At 42.5% G+C, this 16,589-nt stretch overlaps 1 protein-coding gene across 1 annotated transcript in view; it reads right to left on the minus strand.

Annotated features, from left to right (window-relative positions):
- Positions 1-338: 338 nt before the first annotated feature.
- Positions 339-16,589, minus strand: part of adcy1b (adenylate cyclase 1b) — a 67,270-nt gene continuing 51,019 nt past the window's right edge. Inside the window, exons 14-20 of the mRNA XM_056266248.1 lie at positions 6,358-6,484; positions 3,763-3,879; positions 3,538-3,684; positions 3,345-3,443; positions 3,150-3,264; positions 2,300-2,424; positions 339-677 (exon numbers count right to left, since the gene is read on the minus strand). Coding sequence (XP_056122223.1) covers positions 339-677; positions 2,300-2,424; positions 3,150-3,264; positions 3,345-3,443; positions 3,538-3,684; positions 3,763-3,879; positions 6,358-6,484 — 1,069 coding nt within the window. The remainder of the gene's footprint in view (positions 678-2,299; positions 2,425-3,149; positions 3,265-3,344; positions 3,444-3,537; positions 3,685-3,762; positions 3,880-6,357; positions 6,485-16,589) is intronic.

Below are 16,589 nucleotides of genomic sequence, written 5' to 3' on the forward strand. Positions count from 1 at the left end.
CAGGAACGTTTACAGGTCTTTAATAACGTTCTCAAAACGTCAGCACAAATACATTATTTATACATCGTTCATGGAACGTTTTTACCTGAAACGTTTAGTTGGACGTTTTTTTAGAAATGTTACTACTTTTTTCAGAACGTTCAGAGAACATTTAAAAGTAACGTTCCCATAATGTCTGCAAAATGATAAAACGGAACGACCCATTAACATTCGCATGCCCACGAAAAAAAATCTTTTTTTAAAACAAATGGAGATTTTGAACTACAAGGGAAATACATCTTAGAATGTCTTATTGGCTAGAAAGGGAAGACACAGCTGATTCTGTGCACCTGCGGCTCCTACACCTCCTCCTCTTTGGTCTCCTCCTCTTCTCCGACTGAAGGCACATTGGAGCTGGGCGCGTGTGTCCCTGCAGTGCTGCTCATGCCGAGCCTGGCGGCGAAGCCCGAGGCCACGGACGAGTTGCTGCCGGCCTTGGTCTGCGTGCTGCTGGTGCGGGCGATGGCGTGGACCCTGCGCTCCAGGCCGCCGGTGTGATGGGGCGCTCGGATGCCCGCGTCCTGCGCTTTGCCCTCCAGGAAGTACGTGAGCATCTGACCTTTGCCCTTCACGCTGACATTGCCACGACACACCAGATCATAGTCGTTCTGAAGCTGCCGGTAGACGTCATCCGTCACCTGGAGAGGCATTTGTGTTCAAATCAATATACGTACGTACATATTCATTTCTGCATGCGTGGGGAACACTTTACAATGAGGTTCATTAGTTAGCATGGACTAATAATGAACTGCACTTACAGCATTTATTAATCTTTGTTAATTTCAACATTTACTAATATTTAAAATCACTTAATATTAAAATCTTGTTAACATTAGTTAATGCACTGTGAACTAACATGAACAAACAATGAACAGCTGGATTTGAATGAACTAACATTAACAAAGATGAACAAATACAGTAACAAATCTATTGCTCATGCTTAGTTCATGTTAGTTAATACATTAACTAATGTTAACTAATGAACCTTATTGTAAAGTAGGGGTGGAACGGTACACAGAAGTCACGGTTCGGTTCAGACATCACGGTTCGGTACGATGGAGGGAAAAGCAAAACGAAAATGCAGAAGGCGTTGTATTTTTTAAATAAGTTGTATTAATAAAGGCATAGAACCAGTTTATTTGTAGTGCACTGACAATAGTTTTATATAATTAGTTAATTAATTAAATTAATAAAGAAGACAAAAAGACCTTGCGATATGTTTGGTTATTGTACCTGAATTAATTTAAAATTATTTTGCTATATTTCAGATCAATATATTTGTTTTCCTTAATTTTAATTAACATTATTAATTAACAATGTAACATTATTCTCATCTGAATTATAAATAATTGATTTCTGTATAAAATAATACTACCATTAAAAACAATGTAATTTAATCAATGTAGAATGTGTAAGATTAGTGCTCCGAGGACAAGAAATGAAAACCAATGCGATATGATGAATGTCCAAAAGATGGAGTTGGATAAATATGTTTTGCTTTTAAAACAGTGTGTGTGTGTGTGTGATTTTGGTTGGGTGACAGTTGTAGGTTACAGTTTGACAAGAGTTTACAGTGTGACAAAAGCACAATGTTGTGTTTTATTGCGAGTGTACACAAATATAAAAGTAAACACTTTGCAGGTTTAATGATCTGTATGAACAAAATGATGGAGTTTGTTTTTTATGTTTCCACTGTTCGATCGCGCCCGCGCCTTTCTCTCTCGCGCACACACACACACACACACACACACACACACACTCCAGCATTGCAATCTTGACATCGCAGCCATTATGCGGTCACACCAAACGCGAATAGAGCGTCAAATTTGCGTAATAGCGAATAGGACGCGCGTATAAAGCCAACGTTTGAAGTGAACGCGCGTTCAGAGCTAAACCGATGGTACAGATTATGTGTCCCTAAAGAACCCGCGTATCTAACAGTAGTTCCGCATTACATTAATTCATTTGCAATAAAAGTTTTATTTATTTTTATACCGTGTATTCTCCGTGTAAATTCCTGCACCGAACCGTGACGCCCGTACCGTTTCGGTTCAATACGAATACATGTACCGGTCCACCCCTATTGTAAAGTGTTACCCGTACATGTGTAAATATTAGGCCTGCCCTCAACTAAAGATTTCTCTAGTCGACTAGTAGTCGTTCGTTTAAGCCATTAGTCGAATTTTTGACATGTTTTTTGTGAAATTCCCCCATGAAGACATAAATCACATGCATCCCGGTGTCTGGCATATAGCAGTACCTGGATCTTCCCCGGGACGCCAGTGCTGTCCATTCGGCTGGCCACGTTCACCGTGTTCCCCCAGATGTCGTACTGTGGCCGTCGAGCCCCGATCACCCCCGCTACCACTGGACCCACGTTAATACCTACACACACACACACACACACATCAGAGCACATCCTCGACAGCGTCTACATGTACCTGAGAACGGGGACATGGGGCACGTCAACAAATGATTGATCAATAAATAATGTCCCAAAATATGATTCCAGAAATTAGGTTTTGATTTTGAGGTTATTGTATTTGGTCACTGCCGTGTCTTGTAGAAGAAGTATAGTAAAACTTGTATGAAATCATTTTAATAGTTTTATATAATTTACATATTTAGTTCACCCACAAATTAACATTCTGTCATTATTTCCTTATTTATGCAAACCCAAGATACTTTTATCCAGAGCAACATATATTGCATTGAAGTTATACTGTACATTTGACATGTTTTACATGTACTGTACATCAGTTCATGATAGGAATGTCATTCCAAACCTCGTTTTATTAAATGTTTCTACAGTTTTGCTCGTACAATGAAAGTCAGTGGTGTCCAGAACAGCAAAAAACAAACCACAATGACTTTCACTGAACGGGAAATAAAGCACTGAAAGCTTTTTCAAAATACTGCTAGAAAGTCATACAGGTTTGTACATACACAAGTAAATGATGAACTGAATAAATATATGATTTGTAATTTTTTCTCAAATATTTAATAAAAAGGTTCTAAAGTATAATTCTTGCTTCTCTTTACAAATGCTAGAAAGCGTGGAGATTTGGAGGAGGGATTGAGGCGAACACCCCAGGTTTATCAAAGCTTACCCACTCTCAAGACAAAATCATTATATGACTGATAGTTGATTTCATCCAGAACGTCAAACATTTCAATGGCATAGTCTGCTATGGTGCTCAAGTGGGCAGCAGTGGATTTCTTCGCCTATAAAGGAGAAACAAATCATGTTCACAGATGTTCTGAGGGTATTTCTGCATTTTTGAATATGTAGCTGATTTAGGGACCTTGGTGCCAATGGTGGGCACCAGCCCCACCGCTGCCATGTATGTGCTGCCGATGGTCTTGATCTTCTCGATGTCCTTGTAGCACTCTTTGTCCATGAGCTGCAAAACAGGTGAAACAGGACTTAAATAGATCAGGAGTGCCAGCATGACCACAGGAATGTTTCCCGATGTCCTGTAAAAGTAGGAAAATGACCTCGTCGAAGTCCGCGATGATCTCGTTGAGCAGTCGCAGACACTCGACGCCCATGTTGTTTCCATCCAGCTCGATATAGAAGTCATTGAAGTTGGGAATGGAGGCAAACAGCACTCCCACCTGAGCATAGGACTGGTAATAAAGATCCTGCCACACGAGAACCAGACAGTCAGCTCAACCATTCTCCTGCATTAATGTGCGCATGACACTGCTGTGTCCTCTCACCATGTTTCTGGGGTTGGACAGTAGGAAGTGTTGAGCCACGTGAGCCGGCAGCAGGTTGAAGAGAATCCTCTTGTTGTCCAGTTTGACTTTCTCCATGCCGTCTCTCTCCTCCTCGGCCTGAACACACACACACACAGAGAGAAAGACACGTTCAGTGGGATAATCCCAGCGGACAGGGAACGTTCGGTCAAAGATATGAACAAACGTTCTTCCTGTAACATAAAAGAATGTTTAAAGCTATCTGGTCTTTAATAATGTTCTCTAAACGTTAGCACAAAAACATTATTTAGAAACATTATAGTTCGTCTAACGTTTTTCCCAGGGAAAGCAAGAAGATCTTGAAATGCAATGTTAGTCGCTTTGGATAAAAGTGTCTGCCAAATGCATAAATGTAAATGTTTAAATGTTACTTATTTCAGATCGTGCAGAGAACATTATATTTACATGATGGGGGTTGAAACAGAAGCTTTTCGTTCACTTGCATGACGCTTGTGATGGAAATAATATGAGGTGGGAGGAAAAACTACATTTCAGTGCTTTTGCAAGTAAACACAAAAAGTTTCTCGGTGGAACATAATACGATTACGCTTCACTTCGATAGTCCACTTTAGACATTCTACTTAAGTGTGACGCGAAGGCTTGAGCATTAGGGTCCATGTGCAGTTTATTGGTTGCAGATATCAGCATGACGACGAATGCAGGGCACACAGCGAGATACACAAATACCCGCTCTAAAGAGAGGGGAAGTCCAGGCACTGGTGATGGGCCTTTCGAAACACGCTTCAAGCTTCGAAACCTTTACAAATCTTTTGTTTTGAATCAGTCACGCCAAAGTCACGTGTTTTCAGTAAACGAGGCTTCGTTACGTTATAACCGTTTCGAAAGGTTTGGAAATGTCAATGGTTCCCCGCTGGAGGCGATGATCTCTGTGAACCCATGATTTACAGATCACCCCCCACATCTCTATGTCTATTACCTGAGTATGAAGGGTCTCGGTGTCTATTTTCTGATCTCTGGTGAATTTTATACATTTGTAGACGTTTTACTGAGGTATTTGTATAATTAAAAGGAATAATAGTAGTTAATAGTCTCGGTAACACTTTACAATAAGGTTCCATTAGTTAACATTAGTTAATGCATTAGTTAACATGAACTAACCATGAACAGTGCCTGTAAATAGCTTTACTGTTTTGTAAGGTTAACTTACTGTACATATTTACATTAGTTTACGTAGCAGTTGACACACACTAAGAATGAACATTTCTAACTCACCATGTTACCCTAAAATGTAAAAATACTGTTGTGTACCTTATCAACACTCTTTCATATATATAAGGCATTGATTTGTTGGTAAACATAATTCTACAGCGGAAAACAAATATTGTTCATGTTTATACGCACTTTACTACCATTACTGACATTCAAATACGTATATTTAGTGTAAAGTGTACACTATTTCAACATTAACTGATGTGTTACTAACATTTGTAGACTCTTTATTGACATGACTTAACATTAATAAAGTATTTTTTACACTATTTCAACATTAACTGATGTGTTACTTACGTTTGTTTTCTGCTGTAGAATTATGTTTACCAACAAATCAATGCCTTATATATATATATGAAAGAGTGTTGATAAGGTACACAACAGTATTTTTACATTTAGGGTAACATGGTGAGTTAGAAATGTTCATTCTTAGTGTGTGTCAACTGCTACGTAAACTAATGTATATGTACAGTAAGTTAACCTTACAAAACAGTAAAGCTGTTTACAGGCACTGTTCATGGTTAGTTCATGTTAACTAATGCATTAACTAATGCTAACTAACCGTTCTGTTAATGTGAATTGATGCATTAGTACATGTGTGAGTTAACATTAACAAATATTAACTAATGCTGAACAGAGATGTTGTTCATGGCTAGTTCATGTTAACTAATGCATTAACTAATGTTAACTAATGGAACCTTACTGTAAAGTGTTACCATAGTCTCTTATTGGCCTGTTTAGCTGAGCCATCCATAGAACAAACAAAACAAGCCATGAAAATCGATAAAATAATACATATTATTCAGACACTTAATATTTAATGGAATTAGATAAATAACTAATTGCATCTAATAGATTATACTTTCAATAAAACATTTACAATGGGTTTGTAAAAGCTGTTTTATGCATGTTTGGCCTGAGTTTTCACTGCATTTACACTGTTCTGAACAGAAGGGTTCACCAGCGTTTGTCGCTTCAAACGTTTTGAAACAGTAAATCATTTTGCAAAGCAATTGGTTTAATTGATTTGAAGCTTTGAAAAAGCTTTCTCCCATCACTACCAGACATCAGACATCAGTCTAAGGGGAATCATTAAGAGCAGACGTGAAAACAGGCCAAATAAGCGGAAAAGGCTTAAATTAAGTCAAAAAATCATGTAAGGTCAAGCACAGGTAAATCCAGTCCAAAAAATAATCCAAAACACTCAGAGATGTTTGGAAGGAAAGACAAACTTTGCACTGAGGTGCTTAAATAGGTCACCAGTCATTAGCCTGATGAAATACAGGTGCAATAATGTCCGAGCACAGTAGGGTGTTCTCCGCATACCTGAGTGGCCCAGAGGAAGTCGAGCCGCAGTTTGAGGTCCATCTGTCTGGAGTGAAGGGCCAGAGCGGTGGAGAAGAGCAGCAGAGAGACGATGGGCTCCAGACCACGAACACTCAGCCAGCCCCAACTGCAGCCCAAACACACATCAGCAGAGAGTCAACACACTGATTCAGCCCAGCTAACAAAATACAGTCAACTACACCCCAAACACACATCAGCAGAGAGTCAACACACTGATTCAGCCCAGCTAACAAAATACAGTCAACTACACCCCAAACACACATCAGCAGAGTCAACAACACACTGATTCAGCCCAGCTAACAAAATACAGTCAACTACACCCCAAACACACATCAGCAGAGTCAACACACTGATTCAGCCCAGCTAACAAAATACAGTCAACTACACCCCAAACACACATCAGCAGAGTCAACACACTGATTCAGCCCAGCTAACAAAATACAGTCAACTACACCCCAAACACACATCAGCAGAGTCAACACACTGATTCAGCCCAGCTAACAAAATACAGTCAACTACACCCCAAACACACATCAGCAGAGTCAACACACTGATTCAGCCCAGCTAACAAAATACAGTCAACTACACCCCAAACACACATCAGCAGAGTCAACACACTGATTCAGCCCAGCTAACAAAATACAGTCAACTACACCCCAAACACACATCAGCAGAGTCAACACAGTGATTCAGCCCAGCTAACAAAATACAGTCAACTACACCCCAAACACACATCAGCAGAGAGTCAACACACTGATTCAGCCCAGCTAACAAAATACAGTCAACTACACCCCAAACACACATCAGCAGAGTCAACACACTGATTCAGCCCAGCTAACAAAATACAGTCAACTACACCCCAAACACACATCAGCAGAGTCAACACACTGATTCAGCCCAGCTAACAAAATACAGTCAACTACACCCCAAACACACATCAGCAGAGAGTCAACACACTGATTCAGCCCAGCTAACAAAATACAGTCAACTACACCCCAAACACACATCAGCAGAGTCAACAACACACTGATTCAGCCCAGCTAACAAAATACAGTCAACTACACCCCAAACACACATCAGCAGAGTCAACACACTGATTCAGCCCAGCTAACAAAATACAGTCAACTACACCCCAAACACACATCAGCAGAGTCAACAACACACTGATTCAGCCCAGCTAACAAAATACAGTCAACTACACCCCAAACACACATCAGCAGAGTCAACACAGTGATTCAGCCCAGCTAACAAAATACAGTCAACTACACCCCAAACACACATCAGCAGAGAGTCAACACACTGATTCAGCCCAGCTAACAAAATACAGTCAACTACACCCCAAACACACATCAGCAGAGTCAACACACTGATTCAGCCCAGCTAACAAAATACAGTCAACTACACCCCAAACACACATCAGCAGAGAGTCAACACACTGATTCAGCCCAGCTAACAAAATACAGTCAACTACACCCCAAACACACATCAGCAGAGTCAACACACTGATTCAGCCCAGCTAACAAAATACAGTCAACTACACCCCAAACACACATCAGCAGTCAACACACTGATTCAACCCAGCTAACAAAATACAGTCAACTACACCCCAAACACACATCAGCAGAGAGTCAACACACTGATTCAGCCCAGCTAACAAAATACAGTCGACTACACCCCAAACACACATCAGCAGAGTCAACACACTGATTCAGCCCAGCTAACAAAATACAGTCAACTACACCCCAAACACACATCAGCAGAGAGTCAACACACTGATTCAGCCCAGCTAACAAAATACAGTCAACTACACCCCAAACACACATCAGCAGAGAGTCAACACACTGATTCAGCCCAGCTAACAAAATACAGTCAACTACACCCCAAACACACATCAGCAGAGAGTCAACACACTGATTCAGCCCAGCTAACAAAATACAGTCAACTACACCCCAAACACACATCAGCAGAGTCAACACACTGATTCAGCCCAGCTAACAAAATACAGTCAACTAGGCTACACCCCAAACACACATCAGCAGAGTCAACACACTGATTCAGCCCAGCTAACAAAATACAGTCAACTACACCCCAAACACACATCAGCAGAGAGTCAACACACTGATTCAGCCCAGCTAACAAAATACAGTCAACTACACCCCAAACACACATCAGCAGAGTCAACACACTGATTCAGCCCAGCTAACAAATTACAGTCAACTACACCCCAAACACACATCAGCAGAGAGTCAACACACTGATTCAGCCCAGCTAACAAAATACAGTCAACTACACCCCAAACACACATCAGCAGAGTCAACACACTGATTCAGCCCAGCTAACAAAATACAGTCAACTACACCCCAAACACACATCAGCAGAGTCAACACACTGATTCAGCCCAGCTAACAAAATACAGTCAACTACATCCCAAACACACATCAGCAGAGAGTCAACACACTGATTCAGCCCAGCTAACAAAATACAGTCAACTACACCCCAAACACACATCAGCAGAGAGTCAACACACTGATTTAGCCCAGCTAACAAAATACAGTCAACTACACCCCAAACACACATCAGCAGAGAGTCAACACACTGATTCAGCCCAGCTAACAAAATACAGTCAACTACACCCCAAACACACATCAGCAGAGAGTCAACACACTGATTCAGCCCAGCTAACAAAATACAGTCAACTACACCCCAAACAGACATCAGCAGAGAGTCAACACACTGATTCAGTCCAGCTAACAAAATACAGTCAACTACACCCCAAACAGACATCAGCAGAGAGTCAACACACTGATTCAGCCCAGCTAACAAAATACAGTCAACTACACCCCAAACACACATCAGCAGAGTCAACACACTGATTCAGCCCAGCTAACAAAATACAGTCAACTACACCCCAAACACACATCAGCAGAGTCAAAACACTGATTCAGCCCAGCTAACAAAATACAGTCAACTACACCCCAAACAGACATCAGCAGAGAGTCAACACACTGATTCAGCCCAGCTAACAAAATACAGTCAACTACACCCCAAACACACATCAGCAGAGTCAACACACTGATTCAGCCCAGCTAACAAAATACAGTCAACTACACCCCAAACACACATCAGCAGAGTCAACACACTGATTCAGTCCAGCTAACAAAATACAGTCAACTACACCCCAAACACACATCAGCAGAGAGTCAACACACTGATTCAGCCCAGCTAACAAAATACAGTCAACTACACCCCAAACACACATCAGCAGAGTCAACACACTGATTCAGCCCAGCTAACAAAATACAGTCAACTACACCCCAAACACACATCAGCAGAGTCAAAACACTGATTCAGCCCAGCTAACAAATTACAGTCAACTACACCCCAAACACACATCAGCAGAGAGTCAACACACTGATTCAGCCCAGCTAACAAAATACAGTCAACTACACCCCAAACAGACATCAGCAGAGTCAACACACTGATTCAGCCCAGCTAACAAAATACAGTCAACTACACCCCAAACACACATCAGCAGAGAGTCAACACACTGATTCAGCCCAGCTAACAAAATACAGTCAACTACACCCCAAACACACATCAGCAGAGAGTCAACACACTGATTCAGCCCAGCTAACAAAATACAGTCAACTACACCCCAAACACACATCAGCAGAGTCAACACACTGATTCAGCCCAGCTAACAAAATACAGTCAACTACACCCCAAACACACATCAGCAGGGTCAACACACTGATTCAGCCCAGCTAACAAAATACAGTCAACTACACCCCAAACACACATCAGCAGAGAGTCAACACACTGATTCAGCCCAGCTAACAAATTACAGTCAACTACACCCCAAACACACATCAACAGAGAGTCAACACACTGATTCAGCCCAGCTAACAAATTACAGTCAACTACACCCCAAATACACATCAGCAGAGAGTCAACACACTGATTCAGCCCAGCTAACAAAATACAGTCAACTACACCCCAAACACACATCAGCAGAGAGTCAACACACTGATTCAGCCCAGCTAACAAAATACAGTCAACTACAGCCCAAACACACATCAGCATGGTCAACACACTGATTCAGCCCAGCTAACAAAATACAGTCAACTACACCCCAAACACACATCAGCAGTCAACACACTGATTCAGCCCAGCTAACAAAATACAGTCAACTACACCCCAAACACACATCAGCAGTCAACACACTGATTCAGCCCAGCTAACAAAATACAGTCAACTACACCCCAAACACACATCAGCAGAGAGTCAACACACTGATTCAGCCCAGCTAACAAAATACAGTCAACTACACCCCAAACACACATCAGCAGAGAGTCAACACACTGATTCAGCCCAGCTAACAAAATACAGTCAACTACATCCCAAACACACATCAGCAGAGTCAACACACTGATTCAGCCCAGCTAACAAAATACAGTCAACTACACCCCAAACACACATCAGCAGAGAGTCAACACACTGATTCAGCCCAGCTAACAAAATACAGTCAACTACACCCCAAACACACATCAGCAGAGTCAACACACTGATTCAGCCCAGCTAACAAAATACAGTCAACTACACCCCAAACACACATCAGCAGAGTCAACACACTGATTCAGCCCAGCTAACAAAATACAGTCAACTACACCCCAAACACACATCAGCAGAGAGTCAACACACTGATTCAGCCCAGCTAACAAAATACAGTCAACTACACCCCAAACACACATCAGCAGAGTCAACACACTGATTCAGCCCAGCTAACAAAATACAGTCAACTACACCCCAAACACACATCAGCAGAGTCAACACACTGATTCAGCCCAGCTAACAAAATACAGTCAACTACACCCCAAACACACATCAGCAGAGTCAACACACTGATTCAGCCCAGCTAACAAAATACAGTCAACTACACCCCAAACACACATCAGCAGAGTCAACACACTGATTCAGCCCAGCTAACAAAATACAGTCAACTACACCCCAAAAAAACATCAGCAGAGTCAACACACTGATTCAGCCCAGCTAACAAAATACAGTCAACTACACCCCAAACACACATCAGCAGAGTCAACACACTGATTCAGCCCAGCTAACAAAATACAGTCAACTACACCCCAAACACACATCAGCAGAGAGTCAACACACTGATTCAGCCCAGCTAACAAAATACAGTCAACTACACCCCAAACACACATCAGCAGAGTCAACACACTGATTCAGCCCAGCTAACAAAATACAGTCAACTACACCCCAAACACACATCAGCAGAGAGTCAACACACTGATTCAGCCCAGCTAACAAAATACAGTCAACTACACCCCAAACACACATCAGCAGAGTCAACACACTGATTCAGCCCAGCTAACAAAATACAGTCAACTACACCCCAAACACACATCAGCAGAGTCAACACACTGATTCAGCCCAGCTAACAAAATACAGTCAACTACACCCCAAACACACATCAGCAGAGTCAACACACTGATTCAGCCCAGCTAACAAAATACAGTCGACTACACCCCAAACACACATCAGCAGAGTCAACACACTGATTCAGCCCAGCTAACAAAATACAGTCAACTACACCCCAAACACACATCAGCAGAGTCAACACACTTATTCAGCCCAGCTAACAAAATACAGTGAACTACACCCCAAACACACATCAGCAGAGTCAACACACTGATTCAGCCCAGCTAACAAAATACAGTCAACTACACCCCAAACACACATCAGCAGAGAGTCAACACACTGATTCAGCCCAGCTAACAAAATACAGTCAACTACACCCCAAACACACATCAGCAGAGTCAACACACTGATTCAGCCCAGCTAACAAAATACAGTCAACTACACCCCAAACACACATCAGCAGAGAGTCAACACACTGATTCAGCCCAGCTAACAAAATACAGTCAACTACACCCCAAACACACATCAGCAGAGAGTCAACACACTGATTCAGCCAAGCTAACAAAATACAGTCAACTACACCCCAAACACACATCAGCAGAGAGTCAACACACTGATTCAGCCCAGCTAACAAAATACAGTCAACTACACCCCAAACACACATCAGCAGAGAGTCAACACACTGATTCAGCCCAGCTAACAAAATACAGTCAACTACACCCCAAACACACATCAGCAGAGAGTCAACACACTGATTCAGCCCAGCTAACAAAATACAGTCAACTACACCCCAAACACACATCAGCAGAGAGTCAACACACTGATTCAGCCCAGCTAACAAAATACAGTCAACTACACCCCAAACACACATCAGCAGAGTCAACACACTGATTCAGCCCAGCTAACAAAATACAGTCAACTACACCCCAAACACACATCAGCAGAGAGTCAACACACTGATTCAGCCCAGCTAACAAAATACAGTCAACTACACCCCAAACACACATCAGCAGAGTCAACACACTGATTCAGCCCAGCTAACAAAATACAGTCAACTACACCCCAAACACACATCAGCAGAGTCAACACACTGATTCAGCCCAGCTAACAAAATATAGTCAACTACACCCCAAACACACATCAGCAGAGAGTCAACACACTGATTCAGCCCAGCTAACAAAATACAGTCAACTACATCCCAAACACACATCAGCAGAGAGTCAACACACTGATTCAGCCCAGCTAACAAAATACAGTCAACTACACCCCAAACACACATCAGCAGAGTCAACACACTGATTCAGCCCAGCTAACAAAATACAGTCAACTACACCCCAAACACACATCAGCAGAATCAACACACTGATTCAGCCCAGCTAACAAAATACAGTCAACTACACCCCAAACACACATCAGCAGAGTCAACACAGTGATTCAGCCCAGCTAACAAAATACAGTCAACTACACCCCAAACACACATCAGCAGAGTCAACACACTGATTCAGCCCAGCTAACAAAATACAGTCAACTACACCCCAAACACACATCAGCAGAGTCAACACACTGATTCAGCCCAGCTAACAAAATACAGTCAACTACACCCCAAACACACATCAGCAGAGTCAACACACTGATTCAGCCCAGCTAACAAAATACAGTCAACTACATCCCAAACACACATCAGCAGAGAGTCAACACACTGATTCAGCCCAGCTAACAAAATACAGTCAACTACACCCCAAACACACATCAGCAGAGAGTCAACACACTGATTCAGCCCAGCTAACAAAATACAGTCAACTACACCCCAAACACACATCAGCAGAGTCAACACACTGATTCAGCCCAGCTAACAAAATACAGTCAACTACACCCCAAACAGACATCAGCAGAGAGTCAACACACTGATTCAGCCCAGCTAACAAAATACAGTCAACTACACCCCAAACACACATCAGCAGAGAGTCAACACACTGATTCAGCCCAGCTAACAAAATACAGTCAACTACACCCCAAACACACATCAGCAGAGTCAACACACTGATTCAGCCCAGCTAACAAAATACAGTCAACTACACCCCAAACACACATCAGCAGAGAGTCAACACACTGATTCAGCCCAGCTAACAAAATACAGTCAACTACACCCCAAACACACATCAGCAGAGAGTCAACACACTGATTCAGCCCAGCTAACAAAATACAGTCAACTACACCCCAAACACACATCAGCAGAGAGTCAACACACTGATTCAGCCCAGCTAACAAAATACAGTCAACTACACCCCAAACACACATCAGCAGAGTCAACACACTGATTCAGCCCAGCTAACAAAATACAGTCAACTACACCCCAAACAGACATCAGCAGAGAGTCAACACACTGATTCAGCCCAGCTAACAAAATACAGTCAACTACACCCCAAACACACATCAGCAGAGAGTCAACACACTGATTCAGCCCAGCTAACAAAATACAGTCAACTACACCCCAAACACACATCAGCAGAGTCAACACACTGATTCAGCCCAGCTAACAAAATACAGTCAACTACACCCCAAACACACATCAGCAGAGTCAACACACTGATTCAGCCCAGCTAACAAAATACAGTCAACTACACCCCAAACACACATCAGCAGGGTCAACACACTGATTCAGCCCAGCTAACAAAATACAGTCAACTACACCCCAAACACACATCAGTAGAGTCAACACAGTGATTCAGCCCAGCTAACAAAATACAGTCAACTACACCCCAAACACACATCAGCAGAGTCAACACACTGATTCAGCCCAGCTAACAAAATACAGTCAACTACACCCCAAACACACATCAGCAGAGTCAACACACTGATTCAGCCCAGCTAACAAAATACAGTCAACTACACCCCAAACACACATCAGCAGAGTCAACACACTGATTCAGCCCAGCTAACAAAATACAGTCAACTACACCCCAAACACACATCAGCAGAGTCAACACACTGATTCAGCCCAGCTAACAAAATACAGTCAACTACATCCCAAACACACATCAGCAGAGAGTCAACACACTGATTCAGCCCAGCTAACAAAATACAGTCAACTACACCCCAAACACACATCAGCAGAGAGTCAACACACTGATTCAGCCCAGCTAACAAAATACAGTCAACTACACCCCAAACACACATCAGCAGAGTCAACACACTGATTCAGCCCAGCTAACAAAATACAGTCAACTACACCCCAAACACACATCAGCAGAGTCAACACACTGATTCAGCCCAGCTAACAAAATACAGTCAACTACACCCCAAACACAAATCAGCAGAGTCAACACACTGATTCAGCCCAGCTAACAAAATACAGTCAACTACACCCCAAACACACATCAGCAGAGAGTCAACACACTGATTCAGCCCAGCTAACAAAATACAGTCAACTACACCCCAAACACACATCAGCAGAGTCAACACACTGATTCAGCCCAGCTAACAAAATACAGTCAACTACACCCCAAACACACATCAGCAGAGAGTCAACACACTGATTCAGCCCAGCTAACAAAATACAGTCAACTACACCCCAAACACACATCAGCAGAGAGTCAACACACTGATTCAGCCCAGCTAACAAAATACAGTCAACTACACCCCAAACACACATCAGCAGAGTCAACACACTGATTCAGCCCAGCTAACAAAATACAGTCAACTACACCCCAAACACAAATCAGCAGAGTCAACACACTGATTCAGCCCAGCTAACAAAATACAGTCAACTACACCCCAAACACACATCAGCAGAGAGTCAACACACTGATTCAGCCCAGCTAACAAAATACAGTCAACTACACCCCAAACACACATCAGCAGAGTCAACACACTGATTCAGCCCAGCTAACAAAATACAGTCAACTACACCCCAAACACACATCAGCAGAGAGTCAACACACTGATTCAGCCCAGCTAACAAAATACAGTCAACTACACCCCAAACACACATCAGCAGAGTCAACACACTGATTCAGCCCAGCTAACAAAATACAGTCAACTACACCCCAAACACACATCAGCAGAGTCAACACACTGATTCAGCCCAGCTAACAAAATACAGTCAACTACACCCCAAACACACATCAGCAGAGAGTCAACACACTGATTCAGCCCAGCTAACAAAATACAGTCAACTACATCCCAAACACACATCAGCAGAGAGTCAACACACTGATTCAGCCCAGCTAACAAAATACAGTCAACTACACCCCAAACACACATCAGCAGAGTCAACACACTGATTCAGCCCAGCTAACAAAATACAGTCAACTACACCCCAAACACACATCAGCAGAGTCAACACACTGATTCAGCCCAGCTAACAAAATACAGTCAACTACACCCCAAACACACATCAGCAGAGTCAACACACTGATTCAGCCCAGCTAACAAAATACAGTCAACTACACCCCAAACACACATCAGCAGAGTCAACACACTGATTCAGCCCAGCTAACAAAATACAGTCAACTACACCCCAAACACACATCAGCAGAGAGTCAACACACTGATTCAGCCCAGCTAACAAAATACAGTCAACTACACCCCAAACACACATCAGCAGAGTCAACACACTGATTCAGCCCAGCTAACAAAATACAGTCAACTACACCCCAAACACACATCAGCAGAGTCAACACACTGATTCAGCCCAGCTAACAAAATACAGTCAACTACACCCCAAACACACATCAGCAGAGTCAACACACTGATTCAGCCCAGCTAACAAA

The sequence above is a fragment of the Rhinichthys klamathensis genome, unplaced genomic scaffold, assembly GCF_029890125.1.
Source record: "Rhinichthys klamathensis goyatoka isolate OS25496 unplaced genomic scaffold, OSU_Roscu_1.1 h1tg000011l_1, whole genome shotgun sequence".
Taxonomy (NCBI): domain Eukaryota; kingdom Metazoa; phylum Chordata; class Actinopteri; order Cypriniformes; family Leuciscidae; genus Rhinichthys; species Rhinichthys klamathensis.